Source organism: Balaenoptera acutorostrata, chromosome 10 (assembly GCF_949987535.1).
Source record: "Balaenoptera acutorostrata chromosome 10, mBalAcu1.1, whole genome shotgun sequence".
NCBI classification, from domain to species: domain Eukaryota; kingdom Metazoa; phylum Chordata; class Mammalia; order Artiodactyla; family Balaenopteridae; genus Balaenoptera; species Balaenoptera acutorostrata.
The window spans coordinates 56,612,757-56,631,109 of NC_080073.1; the positions used below are offsets into that span (position 1 = coordinate 56,612,757).

Here is an 18,353-nt window from a genome sequence, read left to right on the forward strand (position 1 = left end):
GAAAACAGAATTATATGAAGTGCTCTACAAAAGGTAGAGCAGACTATAGACTACTTCATTTAACAACAGCAGATACACATTCTTCTCAAGCTTGCTTGGAACATTCACCATGATAGACTACATTCTGGGCCATAAAACATACATTAAAAAGTTAAAGAAATAGATATCATATAGGGTTGGCCAAAAAGTTCGCTCAGGTTTTTCCGTAAGATGTTTCGGAAAAACCCGAACTTTTTGACCAATCCAATCCAATAATCTGCTCTCATATCACAATGGAATAAAAGTAGAAATCAAAAACAGAAGGATAACTGGAAGATCCCCAAATACTTGGAGCTTTAACAACACATTTCTAAATAACATATGGGTCAAAAAAAATCTCAAAAGAAATTTTAAAATATTTTGAATGAGAGGAAAAAATAAATATGGCTTATCAAAATTTGTGAGATACAGTGAAAGCAGTGTTTAGAGGGGAATTTATAGCATTAAATGCATATATTATGAAAGACCAGAGACCTAAAACCAGTATGCCAAGCTTCCACCTTAGGAAGCTAGAAAAAGAAGAGCCAGTTAAATCTAAAGTAAACATGAGAAAAGAAATAAAAATTAGAGGAGAAACAAATGAAATTGGAAACAGGAAATCAAAAGAGAATATTAATAAAACCAGAAGCTGTTTCTTTGAAAAATCAATAAAATCAGTAAGCCTCTAGCCAGGCTAACTAAGAAAAGAAAAGAGAAAACATAAATACTAGTTTCAAAAAATGAAAGAGGGGGCATCACTACAGATCCCATGGACTTTAAAAGGATAATAAATAAATGTTATGAATAACTCCATGCCCACAAATTTGATAACCTAGATGAAATCGACAAATTCCTTGAAAAACACAATCTGCCAAAAGTCACACAGGAGAAATAGACTATCTGAAGAGCCTGTATCTGTTTAAAAATTGAATCAATACAATAAACTTCCAAAACAGAAAGCATCAAGCCCAGGTGAGTTCTCTGGTGAATTCTATCAAACGTTTAAGGAAGAAACTATACCCATTCTCTATAAACTCTTTCAGAAGATAGAAGTGAACAGAATACTTTCTAATTCATTCAATGAAGCCAGTATTACCTGAAATACCCAAACCAAATAAAGACATTACATGAAAACTACAGAGCAATCAATATTTCTCATGAACATAGATGTAAAAATCCTCAACAAAATATTAGCAAACCAAATCCACCAATGTATAAAAAAGAATTACACACCACAATCAAGTGGGATTTATTCCAGGTATACAAGGTTGGTTCGACATTCAAAATCAATTAATGTAATCCATGACATCAATAGGCTAAAGAAGAAAAGTCACATGATCATATCAATAGAAGCAGATAGAGCACTTGACAAAATCCAACACCCATTCATGATAAAAACTCACAGCAAACTAGGAATAGAGGGAAACTTCCTCAATTTGAGGAGAATCTACAAAAAATCTACAGCTAACATCATCCTTAATGGTGAGAAATGCAAAGCTTTCCCACTAAGATCAGGAGCAAGTCAAAGACATTTCCTCCTCACCACTCTTTTCAATATTGTATTGGAACTCCCAACTAATGCAATAGGACAATAAAAGATACAAATTGAGAAGAAATAAATAAAACTATCTTTGTTTGCAGATAACATGATCATCTAAGTAGAAAATCCAAAAGAATCAAGGAAAATACTCCTGGAAGAAATAAGTGATTAGAGCAAAGTTGCAGGATACAAGGTTAATATTAACACAAAAGTCAACTGTTTTCCTATTTACCAGCAATGAACAAGTGGAATTTGAAATTGAAAACACATTACCATTTATGTAGACACCCCCCAAAATAAAATACTTAGCCATAAATCTAGCAAAATATGGACAAGATCTATACCAGGGAAGCTATAAAACCCTGATGAAAAATGAAAGAAGATCTAAATAAATGGAGAGATAGTCCATATTCATGGATAGGAAAACTCAATATTGTCAAGATCTCTGTTCTTCCAAACTTGATCTATAGATTCAATGCAATCTCAATCAAAATCTCAAGTTATTTTGCAGATATCAAGCTGATTCTAAAGTTTTTATGGAGAGACAAAGACCCAGAAAAGCTAACACAATATTGAAGAACGGCAAAGTTGAAGAACTGATCCCACCTGACTTCAAGACTTACTAAAAAGCTACAATGATCAAGACAGTATAATATTGGGAAAAGAATAAAAATAGATCAATGGAACAGAATACAGAGCCCAGAAACAGACCCAACAAATACAGTCAACTGATCTTTGACAAAGGAGCAAAGACAATATAATGGAGAAAAGCTAATGTTTTCAACAAATGATGTTGGAACAACTAAATATCCACATGGCATGCACACACACACACATACACACACACAAGAATCTAGACACAGACCTTACACCTTTCACAAAAATTAACTCAAAATAGACCACACATCTAAATGTAAAATGCAAAACTATAAAACTCCTAGAGAGTAACACAGGAGAAAATCTAGATGATTTTGGACATGCTGATGACTCTTTAGATATAATACCAAAGGCAAGATGCATGAAAGAAATAACTGATAAGCTGGATTTCATTAAAATTAAAAATTTCTATTCTACAAAGAACACTCTCAAGAGAATAAGACAATCCACAGAGTGAAAGAAAATATTTACAAAATACATATCTGATAAAGGACTGCTATTCAAAATATACAAAAAATCTTAAAACTCGACAATAAGAAAATGAACAAATGGATTACAAAATGAGCAATAAACAGACAACTCACAAAAGAAGATTCAAAGGTGGCAAATAAGTATATGAAAGGATATTCATCATCATATGTCATTAGAGAACTGCAATTAAAACAATAAGATACCTCTACACACCTATTAGAATGGCCCACACCAAGGATGTGGAGCAACAGGAATTTTCATTTATTGCTGGTGGGAATGCAAAATGGTACAGCCACTTTGGAAGATATTTTGACAGTTTCTTACACTAAACATATTCTTACTATGTAATCCAGCAATTGCACTCCCTAGTATTTGCTCATTTACTCAAGTGAGCTGAAAACTTATGCCTACACAAAATCCTGCACACGGATGTTTACAGCAGCTTTATTAATAATTGCCAAAACATGGAAGCAACCAGGATATCTTCTCAGTGCGTGAATGGATAAATGAACTGTGGTACGTACAAACAATGGAATATAATTCAGTGCTTAAAAAAGAGCTATAAAGATACGGGGAAACATAAATGCATATTACTAAGTGAAAGAAGCCAATGTGAAAAGCTACATACCATATGATTCCAACTATGTCACATTCCAGAAAAGGCAAAACTATGGTGACAGTAAAAAGAACAGTAGAGGAGTCAAGATGGTGGAATAAGAGGACATGGAATTCGTCGCTCCTCACAAGTACCTCAAGAATACACCTAAAAATGGAACAATTCTCACAGAGCACCTGCTGAACATGAGCGGAAGACTTCAGACACCTAAAAGGACAAGAAAAATCCCCTCAACAACCGGGCAGGACGAAAGAAAGAAGAAAAAAAGAAAAGAGGAATCAAAAAAGGGACCAGCAGCCCTGGCGGAAAGCTGAAGGTGAGAGGAGGTTCCCACACTCAGAAAAACTCCCTCATGGTGGGGAAATCAGCTGGGACAGAAAAGGAACTTCGGGGGATCAAAGGAGAATGCAGTGGATGGTTTGTGGAAGACAGGACAAAGTAAGAACTGCATGCATGATCTACACCACAGCTCTGTGCATTCCAGTCTGAGTCATGAGTCGCCAGTTGCAAAGAGGGGCTGGGTGCTGGAAAGTGGGATTTGGAGCGTGGACCCGGGGAGGGGACAGCTGTTGGCTGTGAAAAGATAGCCAGAAGGGACAGGAGTAAGGAGCTCCACAACCAGGAAAGTCTGCAGAAAAAGCTCGGGACACCACAGAAGCAAGGCGTATTGTTGAGTGGTGCGCAAGGGGCAGAGCCGCCATTACAACCCCTTTCCCCACCCACCAGCTTCTTCAGCCTCCGGGGGCACTGGGAGGGGCTCCCATCTAAGTGGGCCTGCCTGCCCCTCGGGCCAGGGTCTCCTTCGCCCGTGTGGGTTCTGGGGCCTGAGCGCTGCCCATCCCAAAGCCTCCTTGGGAATCAGCCCTGGGCACCCCTGCCTGGGACAACAGTCTGCCGATGCTGGCAGGGGTTGAGTGCTAAAGTGAGGGGTTGGTAGAACTGATATGGGGAGAGGAGCACTGTTGGCTGTGCAGATACAGCAGAGGGGACAGGAGTGAGGGGATGCATGGCCAGGAATGCCCCCAGAAGAAGTATGGCCTGCCTGGAAAGCGAGGCGCCATAGTTGCGAGGCACGTGGGGGGCAGGGCCGCCACCGCCCCCACACATCAGTGCCTGCCTCCGTGGGCACTGAGAGGGATTCCCACCAGAACGAGTGCGCCACAGTCTGTTGCAACTGCCTGCTGGTCCACGCCACTGCAGGCAACTCACGCACAACCCAATTGCAGCTGTCGTACCCCTCCCCAGCCTGAGTGAGTAAGTGTGCCTAAAGCAGCCGCTGCTTTTGCTCCCTCTTGCCTGGGCAAGGAAAAGATGCCTGAGGGTGGCCCACATGCAGAGGTGGGGCCAAAACCAAAGCTGAGTCCCAGGGGTGGTGTGACTACGGAAGAGGAATGAAAATCTCTCTGTGCAGATACACAAGCTGTGGATTAAATCCCGGAGAACGGCTTGGTATCCTGCATCTGTGGAATGCCTGAATAGACGAGTGTTCCCAGAATTGAGACCAATCTAGCCTTCGCAGCAGTGGACTTTAGGGGCAAGTACACGCGGGAGTTGGGCCAGGTCAGAGTCTGAGCTGGCCCCACAGTGCCCAAAGCAGGTCCAGACCTACCTAGAAGTACTGGAAGGCCTCCTGGGGAGGTGGGGGATGGCTCTGGCTCACGGTGGGAGCAAGGACACTGACAGAGGAGGCCCCAGGAAAATATTATTATTAGTTATTCTTTTCTTCTTTGCTTCGTTTTGTTCAGTTGTTGGTATTGTTGCTTTTATTATTCTTTATCTTTTTATTATTTTTCTTTTTTTAATATATATTTTTTACTTTTCTATTTTTACTTCACTTTTTTGCTGTTTTGTGGTTTATCTTGTTTTTGTTTTTTTTAAATTTTTGATTGTTTTTAATGTGTATATTTTATGTTTTCTTTGCTTCTTTTGTTGTTTGTTTGCTTTCTGTTTTTGTTTCATTTTTCATTTTTGTTAGTTTAGTCCTTATTGACTGTTCTCATTTTTAAATTCTTTTGTCTGTTCTCTTGTTTTATTTATTTATTTATTTATTTATTTATTTATTTATTTATTCTGTGTCTGTGTGTTGCTGCTGTTTTTTGCTGTTGCTTTTGGTATTTGTCTTGGGTTTTGTTTGTCTGTTTGCTTTCTTTTTCTTTTCTTTTCTTTCTTTTCTCTCTGGCTGCAATGTGCAGCTTGCAGGCTCTTGGTTCCCTGGCCAGGGGTTGGGCCTGGGCCTTTTGGGTGGGAGTGCCAAGTCCAGGATGCTGGACCACCAGAGAATTCCTGGGCCCAGGGAAGATTAATCGGCATGTGCACTCCTGGAGGTATCCATATCAACACCAAGAGCTGGTCCCACACAACTGCCTGCAGGATCCAGTGCTGGACACCTCACAACAAACAACCAGCAAGACAGGAACACAGCCCCACCCATCAGCAGACAGGCTGCCTAAAGTCGTAGTAAGCTCACAAACACCCAAAACACCACCTGACATGGCCCTGCCCTTCAGAGGGAAAAGATTCAGCTTCACCCACCAGAGAGCAGGCAGCAGTCCCTTCCACCAGGAAGCCTACACGAGCCCCCAGACCAACCTCACTCACGAGGAGGCAGACAGCAGACGCAAAAGGAACTACAACCCTGCAGCCTGCAGAAAGGAGACCATAAACACAGTAGGTTAGACAACATGAGATGACAGAGAAATATGTTGCAGATGAAGGAGCAAAGTAAAATCCCACAAGACCAAATAAATGAAGAGGAAATAGGAAATCTACCTGACAAAGAATTCAGGGTAATGAAAGTAAAGATGATCCAAGATCTTGGAAACAGAATGGAGGCATAGATCCAGAAAATACAAGAAATGTTTAACAAGGACTTAGAAGAACTAAAGAACAAAACTAAAGAACAAAAAGTGATATACAATACAATAACTGAAATGAAAAATACACTAGAAGGAATCAAGAGCAGAATAACTGAGGCAGAAGAATGGATAAGTGAGCTGGAAGATAGAATGGTGGAAACAACTGCCGAGGAGCAGAATAAAGAAAAAAGAATGAAAAGAAATGAGGACAGTCTCAGAGACTGTCAAATCTAAGTCTAGATCAAATAGACTTAATTGATATTTATAGGACATTCCACCAGAAAGCGGAAGAATACTTTCTTCTCAAGTGCTTATGGAACATTCTCCAGGATAGATGGACATCTTGGGTCACAAATCAAGCCTCGGTAAGTTTTAGAAAATTGAAATTGTATTAAGCATCATTTCCAACCACAACGCTATGAGATTAGAAATAAATTACAGGAAAAAAACTGTGAAAAATATAAAAACATGGAGGCTAAACAATACGCTACTAAATAACCAAGAGATCACTGAAGAAATCAAAGAGGAAATCACAGAGAAACAAATGACAGTGAAAACACAATGACCCAAAACGTTTGGGATGCAGCAAAAGCAGTTCTAAGAGGGAAGTTTATAGCAATACATTCCTTCCTCAAAAAATAAGAAAAATTTCAAATAAACAACCTAATCTTACACCTAAAGCAACTAAAGAAAGAAGACCAAACAAAACCCAAAGACAGTAGAAGGAAAGAAATCATAAAGGTCAGAGCAGAAATAAATGAAATAGAAATGAAGACAATAAGAGCAAAGATCAATAAAACTAAAAGTTGGTTCTTTGAAAAGATAAACAAAATTGATAAACCTTTAGCAGACTCATCAAGAAAAAAGGGAGAGGACTTAAATCAATAAAATTAGAAATGAAAAAGAAGTTACAACTGACATCACAGAAATACAAAGGATCATAAGAGACTACTTCAAGCAATTATATGCCAATAAAATGGACAACCTGTAAGAAATGGACAAATTCTTAGAAAAGTACAACCTTCCAAGGCTAAAACAGGAAGAAATAGAAAATATGAACTGACCAATCAGAAGTAATGAAATTGAAACTGTGATTAAAATCTTCCAGTGAGTAAAAGTCCAGGACCAGATGGCTTCCCAGGTGAATTCTATCAAACATTTAGAGAAGAGCTAACACCTATCCTTCTCAAACTCATCCAAAGAATTGCAGAGGGTGGAATATTCCCAAACTCATTCTACGAGGCCACCATCACCTGGATACCAAAACCAGACAAAGATACTACAAAAAAAGACAACAACAAGCCAATATCACTGATGAACATAGTTGCAAAAATCCTCAACAAAATACTAGCAAACAGAATCCAACAACACATTAAAAGGATCATACACCATGATCAAGTAGGATTTATCCTAGAGATGCAAGGATTCTTCAATATATGCATATCAATCAATCTGATACTCCATATTAACAAATTGAAGAATAAAAACATATGATCATCTCAATAGATAATCCAACACACATTTATGATAAAAACTCTCCAGAAAGTGGGCATAGAGGGAACCCAGATCAACATAATAAAGGCCATATATGACAAACCCACAGCAAACATTATTCTCAATGGTGAAAAACTGAAAGCATTTCCTCTAAGATCAGGAACAAGACAAGGGTGTCCACTCTCGCCATTATTATTCAACATAGTTTTGGAAGTCCTAGCCACGGCAATCAGAAAAGAAAAAGAAATAAAAGGAATCCAAATTGGAAAAGAAGAAGTACAACTGTCACTGTTTGTAGATGACATGATACTATACACAGAAAATCCTAAAGATACCACCAGAAAAGTACTAGAGCTAATCAATGAATTTAGTAAAGTTGCAGGATACAAAATTAATACACAGAAATTTCTTACATTCTTATACACTAACAGCAAAAGATCAGAAAGAGAAATTAAGGAAACAATCCCATTTACCACTGCACCAAAAAGAATAAAATACCTAGGAATAAATCTACCTAAGGAAGCAAAAACCTGTATGCAGAAAACTATAAGAAACTGATGAAAGAATTCAAAGGCAACACAAACAGATGGAGAGCTATACCATGTTCTTGAATTAGAAGAATCAATATTGTGAAAATGACTATACTTCCCAAAGCAATCTCGAAATTCAATGCAATCCCTACCAAATAGCCCATGGCATTTTTCGCAGAACTAGAACAGAAAATTTTAAGATTTGTATGGAAACACAAAAGACCCTAAATAGCCAAAGCAATCTTGAGAAAGAAAAACGGAGCAGGAGGAATCAGGCTCCCTGACTTTAGACTATACTACAAAGCTACAGTAATCAAGACAGTATGGTACTGGCACAAAAATAGAAGATCAATGGAACAGGATAGAAAGCCCAGAGATAAACCCATGCACCTATGGTCACCTAAGGTATGACAAAGGAGGCAAGAATGGAGAAAAGACAGCCTCTTCAATAAGTGGTGCTGGGAAAACTGAACAGCTACATGTAAAAGAATGAAAATAGAACACTCCCTAACACCACACACAAAAATAAACTCAAAATGGATTAAAGACCTAAATGTAAGGTCAGACACTATAAAACTCTTAGAGGAAAACGTAGACAGAACATTCTTTGACATAAATTGCAGCAAGATCTTCTTTGAACCACCTCCTAGAGTAATGAAAATAAAAAATGAAGAAACAACCAAAAATAAACAAATGGAACCTAATGAAACTTAAAAGGTTTTGCGCAGCAAAGGAAACCATGAACAAGACAAAAAGACAACCCTCAGAATGGGAGAAAATATTTGCAAATGAAGCAACTGACAAAGGATTAATCTCTAAAATATACAAGCAGCACATAGACCTCAGTATCAAAAAAACAAGCAACCCAATCCAAAAATGGGCAGAAGACCTAAATAGACATTTCTCCAAAGAAGACATACAGATGGCCAAGAAGCACATGAAAAGATGCTCAACATCACTAATTATTAGAGAAATACACATCAAAACTACAATGAGGTATCACCTCACACCGGTCAGAATGGCCATCATCAAAAAATCTACAAACAATAAATGCTGGAGAGGGTGTGGAGAAAAGGGAACCCTCTTATGCTGTTGGTGGGAATGTAAATTGATACAGCCACTATGGAGAACAGTATGGAGGTTCCTTAAAAAACTAAAAATGGGGCTTCCCTGGTGGCGCAGTGGTTGAGAATCTGCCTGCTAATGCAGGGGACACGGGTTCGAGCCCTGGTCTGGGAAGATCCCACATGCCACGGAGCAGCTGGGCCCGTGAGCCACAACTACTGAGCCTGCGCGTCTGGAGCCTGTGCCCCGCAACGGGAGGGGCCGCGATAGTGAGAGGCCCGCGCACCGCGATGAAGAGCGGTCCCTGCACCGCGATGAAGAGTGGCCCCCACTTGCCGTAACTAGAGAAAGCCCTCGCACGAACCGAAGACCCAACACAGCCAAAAATAAAGAAATAAATAAATAAAGTAGCTATAAAATTAAAAAAAAAAAAAAAAAAACTAAAAATGGAACTACCATATGACCCATCAATCCCACCACTGGGCATATACCCAGAGAAAACCATAATTCAAAAAGACACATGCACCTCAGTGTTCACTGCAGCACTATCTACCATAGTCAGGACATGGAAGCAACCTAAATGCCCATCAACAGAGGAATGGATAAAGAAGATGTGGTACATATATAAAATAGAATATTACTCAGCCATAAAAAGGAATGAAATCGGGTCATTTGTAGAGATGTGGATAGACCTAGAGAGTATCATACAGAGTGAAGTCAGAAAGAGAAAAACAAATATCGTGTATTAGCACGTATATGTGGAATCTAGAAAAATGGTATAGATGATCTTATTTGCAAAGCAGAAATAGAGATACAGAAGTAGAGAACAAATGTATGGATACCAAGGGGGAAAGGGTGGTGTGTGCGGAAGGAATGGGTAGACTGGGATTGATCATAGACACTACTGATACCATGTATAAAATAGACAACAAATGAGAACATAATGTATAGCACAGGGAACTCTACTTTATGCTCTGTGGTGACCTAAATGGGAAGGAAATCCAAAAAAGAGGGGATATATGTATACGCAAAGGTGATTCATTTTGCTGTACAGTAGAAACTAACACAACATTGTAAAGCAACTATACTCCAATAAAAATAAATTTGGAAAAAAAAAAAAAGGACAGTAGTTGCCAGTCAGAGGGGTAGGGATTGGCCTGGGAGAGGAATGAATAGGTGGAACACAGGGGATTTTTAGAACAATGAAACAATTCTGTATGATACTAAAGTGGTAGATACATGTCACTGTATATATTTGTCAAAACCCATAGACTGTCCAACACCAAGAGTGAACCCTAATGTAAACTATGGACTTTGGGTTATAACGATGTGTCAGTGTTGGTCCATAGATTGTAGCAAATGAACCACTGTGGTGCAGGATGTTGACAGTGAATGATGTTGTGCATGTGTAGGGCAGGGGGTATATGGGAACTCTGTACTTTCTGCTTAATTTTGTTATGAACCTAAAAGTGCTCTAAAAAATTAGTATATTTAAAAATAAATAATTCTGAGAAACAAAGATAGAGATAAGGACATCTACTCTAAAATGTAGAGTATATAAAAAATATTCATCCTACAAATAATACAAAATCCTAAGGCTAAATTATGAAGAGACTATATGAGTAATACCCTATTCATTTAAAAAAATACAACTGAAAATAAAAAATAATGAATTTCCTAAATAAGAAGAAGTTTTCTAGACCCAACAGAAGAATCACTGATTTGGAGTAATAGTTAATACAACAAAAACACGGTAACCAAATCATGTGTATAGGACATGGAATTTTGTTATACTATGACTGGGTCTATACTTATGTATCATTGACTGACCCTGTAGATTTCAACAATGAAACAATTGCATCAAACATAATAGTGGGCCAATTTCTCCAGGGCAGGAAGAATTTAGGCCAAAAAAATTAGTAGTAATTATTTCTGGGTTGGAAGAATGAATTTTGGGGGTAAAGAAATCCTCAAAGTTGCTGGAATGAAATAAATGGTTTGCCTCTAAGCAACTAACCTTTTGTAAAATATCTGAATAATGGTTAATTACCTCTCAAAACTACTTTGAATACAGTAAGAAGCTGAATACGTCCTAGAATCCACCCTGGAAGCTAAGCAGGCACAGGACTAAACTGCTTATTTTGGAGACAGTGAAGAGTGAGTATGCAGCGAGCGAGCCCGTGATGGTAAAGACTGAACTCCTGGAAGTCTGTTCGTGCCCGTCAATTTGGGCTACTTCAGGCACAAAATGACAGTCCTTAGGCATATGGTTCTCTATAATCAGACCGAATTACACAAATTCTGCATGCAAAAATCATCAGACTTTCAGCTAGAAAATGGTCTGTTCCTGCAAAACCGATCAGCTATAACCCGGCTCGAGAGTCTCTGGACAAGTAAGAATGCCAAAGGACCCAGACATAAACGCCCTGGCACACACAACAATGGCAACGGCATAGTTCCATAACTTATTGAGAAAGCAGGATATTGCTAGTGTAAAATGGCTGTAATATAATTTTCAAAAGTAACAGATTATATTACTTCAAAATATTAATGTTTAAAAAAACTAAATATTTCAAAGTTTACTCTGGTTACACAAGACAAATGTATAGCCCATGCAAAGTGTAAAATTGTATTTGTGACAGTAAAGTGAGTTCAACCTTTATGGCTAATAAACAGAGACATTATATTTTCAGCACAAGGAATAAAATCACATTTGTGGTAATAAATGTCTTTTGACCAGAGTAGTTTGCTTTTCATTCTTTTTCCACTCTTTTTAAACCTATTTATATGCTTTAAAATCGAAACTTAGGTGGCTAGGTTAACACTTAAACTTTTGTTCAAGTAAAATGTTTTTACATATAAGTTTTAAAAATATATATATCTTAAACTTTTTCACAGGATAAAAAATATCACTCTTACTTTAAAATTCAGTTAGCACCAAAGACCAGATCCTCCCATAGAATAATCTGTTTTAGAACTTAAGGTGGATAAAATGAGAAGGGGCCTTGTAAGATAAAAAAATTCTTATGATCACTAAGCAGAAAAAATTTTTAATATATTTGTTTATTGAAAAATCATTTCCATGCAACTATCACTTTCTTTTTAGAGTTAAAAATGTGTTCTACCTGCTATATGTCTTATGATCAATTCATTAAAAAAGCTATCCATAAACCATAATATTTATGATTCAAGAGAACTTTCCTTGAAAATGACTTGAAATATTATATTTTTTCACCTAATTAAAAAAGTTGAAGATTATTTTTCTATCTCTGCCTTGAATTTATTTAAAAATAAAACATTTGGAAAAATACTTTGTTCTGAAATAATATAGCACATCCAAGTAAAAGTTTCACTCCAGGAATATATTTTAAAGCCATGGCTTCTAATTTTGAAATACATGCTTTGAAATACACAAGAGGACCTATGTAGAAAGGCTAAGAACAAAGATGACAGAGCACTAATTAAAACACCTACATTTAAATAGAGTGCATGTTTAGTCATGGAAAATAGTTTCAGAGGGCAAAAATGCATACTATTAACCAATATAAGAATGATTTTTCATTGGACAAAGATATACTATTTTCCTATGAAAAGGAGAGAGAAATTTTTAAATGTGCAAATATATTTTGGAAAGCATGCACCTGAATAAATCCTTATTTTGAGGTGGTAAAGAATAAAAAATCACATGTACCCTGTTTTGATAGGCAGCACCTTTCCAGTCTTTGCTCATGAGAGCATCCATAGAGGAGGTATGCTTCTTGTAGTGCACTTTTATACCACTTCTTTTTATTCTTACACGTTCCTGGCTAAAGAAAGACAGAAAAATAATAAGATTCATGTTTAAGCATATAATTTTGTTTTAACATCGACTTGATTTAGCTGTTGAGCTGGAACTAAATCTAAGCATTGTACCATATATTCCTTAGATTTTGTTATCTAATTATTATTTTATTAGTATTTTAGAATATAGCAAAGTTGTGGAAATTTTGCATGTTAATAGCCAAAAGGGTCAGAGTCTTAATTCACTAAGATAATATTTTAATATGATTTATCTCATATTTAGAAAGTTACAAAAAGCTAAGACCACCAGTGTAACAAATTAGTGAATATTAATCTATTTTATCAGAATGTTGGTTCCCTTTTAAGTAACATAGCAATGATAATGAAGTGATGAAAACTGAAAAGCCTAGTTTCTTATTGTAGTAAATAAAATTAATTCCATTCACATCTAATAAATGACTGTTTTCAGGCATAGTAAGCGCTCAATAAATGGTATTCTACTTGAATACGGTACTTTTTCTAAATGTTTATTTAGTTTTTTTTTTTTAGTTCTCTTTTTATTTTTTAAACTTTTTATTTTATATTGGAGTACAGTTGATTAACAATGTTGTGTTAGTTTCAGGTGTACAACAAAGTGATTCAGTTATACATGCATCTATTCTTTTTCAAATTCTTTTCCCAGTTAGGTTGTTACAGAATATTGAGCAGAGTTCCCTGTGCTATACAGTTGGTGCTTGTTGGTTATCCACTTTAAATATAGCAGTGTGTACATGTCAATCCCAAACTCCCTAACTATCCCTCCCCCCCACCTTCCCCCCGGTAACCATAAGTTCGTTCTCTAAGTCTGTGAATTTGTTTCTGTTTTGTAAATAAGATCATTTTTATCATTTTTTTAAAAAAAATATAATTTGAAAAGAAAAACAGAGTCAAAGAATCTCTAGGTTAAAAATGACTATAAAAATTATCTGGCCCAGTAATTTTGCCAATGTTATTTTAGAGCTTGCCCCCAAAAGGTTTTTATAATGTTTATAAATGTTACAATTTATAAAATACATGCCACGATTTTCTTTTTGAAAACTGCACCATCAAAAAGAATACAGGTGTTACACTGCATGTGGTCCTGGACACTAATTTATTTGGCATAAAAGCAATGAAAAAAACTTATCAAACAAAAACCTAGTTTTATATACAGAATATTTAAATTTCATTTATTAAGTTATTTCTTAGGAAAAAGAAAAGACAGGCGGACACAATTCAATAAACATTAGAAAATTTAAACTAATTTAAGAATAACTAAGCTAACATTTACAGATTTAAGACATTTCTGCAACTCAAATGTTATAATGATGCTAAGAATTAATGGGCAGTGAAAAATCACCTATAAGCTGTTATAGCACTAAACAACTGAAGTCAAGGAAATTTCTTGAGGAAAACCAATGTGATACATTGCTAAAATAAACTATCAAGTTTGGGGAACTAAAAAGCATTTTTTAAACCTGTGTCTCTGAATCTTTAAGAATTTATCAGTAAGTATGTGCCACCTAGTGGTAGTAATACAACTAAACATCTTCTAAGGAACTCAAAAAGTTAAAGACTCTTGCTTTATAAAGAATTTTGAATTCCAGAATAAGGCTCAGCTATGCATTGTATTTTTTCCAACTAGTTTGTTCTTTAATTGAAGTGATTCTAAAAGTGTAGAATGCGACTCCCTATCCATCCCTAGTACTGAGTGTTTCTCCCAAAGACACCCAATATTACCAGTTTCTTTCAGTCTTCCAGAGACACTGTATGTACCTATAGGCATTTACATCATTTAAATATCTGCTTTTACAGACTGCTATGAATTGTTATATACTTTGAGTTTTTCTATTTGTCTTTCAGATTGCTTCATTTATGGATTTATTCAACATATTCTAGACCCTTGGGATCAATCACTGAAGAAAACAGACAAAGCTTACATTCTAACCAGTGAAACAGACAATCCATAATAAGCATAACAAATAAGTTAAGGCTACAGTTTAAGAGGTTATAAATAGTATGTAATAAAGAAAAGATGAGGCAATAAAGTGGTCAGGGTAACTGTCATTGAAAAAGTGACATCTGAGCGAAGACCTAAAGGAGGTCAAGGAGTTAGCCCTGTAGATGTCCAAGGAAAGAGCACTGCAGGCGGAGAAAATAGGCTTTAAGATGGGAGAATACAAGTTTATTCAAGAGGCATCAAAGAAGGGAAGGTGGTTGTGGGTGAATGAGGAAGCGAGTGAGTAATAGGGAATGATGTCCAATAAATTAACAGGGGCCAGGTCATGGAGGTCCTTGCAGGCCATTGTAGGGATTTGGGCTTTTACTCTGAGTGAAATGGGAGCCATTACAGAGTTCTGAGCAGAAGAATAACATTTGATTTGATTTAACATTTTACAACAATCACTCTGCTTGCTTTGATGAGAACAGATTATACAAAGGCAAGTGTAGATGTGGATGACTGGCTACTGCAATCATCCAGGCAAGAAATAATGGTGGTATAGATCAGGTCATAGCAGCCACTGTGGTGAAAAGTGGTAGGATTCTGGATATAATCTGAAGGTAGAGCAAAAATAATTTCTTGACCAACTGAAGATTGGTGAAGAGAGAAAGAGAGGATGACTCTAAGGCTTTGGGACTGAGTGAGAGGAGGATGTGATTTGCCATCCACTGAGATGGGGAAGGCTGCCAAGGAAGTGAAATGGGAGGGGGGTGGAGATCAAGAGTTCAGACATGCTGAGTACGCATGATGACACCCAAGCGAAGATACCGAGTAGCAGTTTGGCAAGGGAATTCAGGAGAGAGAACTGAACTGCAGATAAAATGTAGGAAACATAGACACACACACACACACACGCACATCATATTTAAAGGCAAGAATTTAGATGAGAAAACCCAAGGGAATGAGGATATAGATGTATGTATATCCAAATATGTAGTATGGCATGTACCATTATTTATTTTACAAACACCCTTGTGATGGATTTAAGTTTTTTCTAATATTTTGCAAAATGAAACAATGCTGCAATAAAATTTTTTTTGTCTGTATGTCTCTTTACCCATGTGAAAGTGTATTGAAGCATAAATTCCTAAGATGTTGAATGACAGGTTTATACATATATTAAATTTTGGAAGCTTTTGTGAAATCACTCTTGAGTGAGGTGGTCAAAATTTACAACGCCATGAACAAATGCTTCCTCACACTCTGGAGAACACTTCCATTACCAAACTTAGATCTCTGCCAATATTTTTAAGGAAAAAATTTGTATTTCCTTTTTATTATCATTTTCATTTTTTGAATTCTGTAATATGAGCAATTTTTCATATATTTTCCAGCTTTACTGAGATATAATTGACAAATAACTGTGTAAACTTAAGGAGTACTACACAGTGACTTGATACACATATACATTGGGAAATGATTACCATATAGGGTTAGTTAACATATCCATTAGCTCACATTAAAACCTTTATTTGTGTGTGTGGTGAGAACATTTAAGATCTACTCTCTTAGCAACTTTCAAGTATATAACACAGTAATTAATGTTAACTATAGTCACCGTGCTGTACATTAGTTTCCCTAGAACTTATTCATCAATTTTTCATATTTTAAAAAGCCATTTATATTTTCTTTTCTATGGAATGACTGTTCAAATCCTGTGTTAATATTTATATTGGTTGTTTTCTCATTGATTTGTAAGAGATTTTTGTATATTAAAATATGGCCCTTTGCTATATGTATTGAGAATATCTTCTCCTGTTAATACTTTATCTTTTAGTATGCTTGTATTTTCTTTTCTGTTCATTTAAATTTTTCATCCTTCTAGAACTAATTTGCAAAGTTACAGGTGGATTTTCAACTGCAAAGGGGGTTGGCGTCCCTAACCCCCAGGTTGTTCATGGGGTCAACTGTAGGGGGGGTTTTAAGTCCTTTTTAATGGATGTGGTACATATATACAATAGAATATTACTCAGCCTTTAAAAAGAATGAAATAATGCCATTTGCAGCAACATGGATGGACCTAGAGATTATCATATTAAGTGAAGTAAGTCAGACAGAGAAAGACAAATATCATATGATATTGCTTATATGCGGAATCTTAAAAAATGATACAAACGAACTTATTTACAAAACAGAAACAGACTCACAGACTCAGAGAACAAACTTATGGTTACCGGTTGGGGAAAGCAGGGGATGACAGACTGGGAGTTTGGGATTGACATGTATACACTGCTATATATAAAATAGATAACCAACAAGGACCTACTGTATAGCACAGAGAACTCTGCTCAATACTCTGTAATAACTTAAATAGGAAAAGAATTTGAAAAAGAATAGATACATGTATATATATAACTGAATCACTCTGCTGTACACCTGAAACAACACAACATTGTTAATCAACTATACTCCAATATAAAATAAAATTTAAAAAAATAAAAATAAATAAAACTTGAGATTGCATTAAAATTAATTTAGGGAGAATGGACATCCTTCCATATTAAATCTTCCAAACAAAGAAGAGGATTATATTTTTCCATTTCCTTAAGTTTTATTTTCTGTCTCTTGGTAGCATTTAAAGTTTTATTCATATAGATCTTGTACGTGCTCCTTAAACTTACTCCAGTACATTATAAATGCTTTGTTGCTATTATAAATACTATTTATCCCTTCATATTTTCACATTTGTTACTGCTTTAGGGTAATTTTACAACTGCCACATAACTGAATCTCCCTATTGTTTGTAACAGTTCTTCTGTTGTTTATAATAGTTTTATTTATAATAGTTTTTCCATTTGAGTTCTACAGGTTTTCCAGGTAAACAATAGTAACGAAACAAAACACAGACAAGCTTTTAAATATACCTGTTTAAGAAGGAAATCTTCAAGGCGGCTCTGTAACAGATTTCCAAGGAGCTAAAAGCTTATGAAGTCAAGGATTAAGATCAATGACTTCAGATGAGACTACAGGAAGGGCTGGGCATTCTTCAAATTCCAGTAAATTCTTTGATCCCAAGAGAGAATATCAGGGACTTTCCTAGTGGTCCAGTGGTTAAGAATCCATCTTGCAATGCAGGGGACGCTGTTCTATCCCTGGTCAGGGAACTAAGATCCCACACGCTGCAGAGCAACTAAGCCTGCGTGCCGCCAACTACACAGCCCACGTGCTCTGGAGCCTGCATGCCACAATTACAGAGCCCACGTGCTCTGGAGCCTGCATGCCACAACTAGAGAGCCCACGTGCTCTGGAGCCTGCATGTCACAACTAGAGAGCCCACGTGCTCTGGACCCTGCGCGCCACAACTAGA

The 18,353-nt window shown here is 36.6% G+C and overlaps 1 protein-coding gene across 5 annotated transcripts in view; it reads right to left on the minus strand.

Moving 5' to 3' along the window:
- ZCWPW2 (zinc finger CW-type and PWWP domain containing 2) overlaps positions 1 to 18,353 on the minus strand; it is a 139,111-nt gene that overhangs the window by 32,224 nt on the left and 88,534 nt on the right. For all 5 annotated transcript variants that reach the window (XM_057554675.1, XM_057554676.1, XM_007191540.2 and 2 more), the window contains one exon: positions 12,938 to 13,052. In XM_057554675.1, coding sequence (XP_057410658.1) covers positions 12,938 to 13,052 — 115 coding nt within the window. The remainder of the gene's footprint in view (positions 1 to 12,937; positions 13,053 to 18,353) is intronic.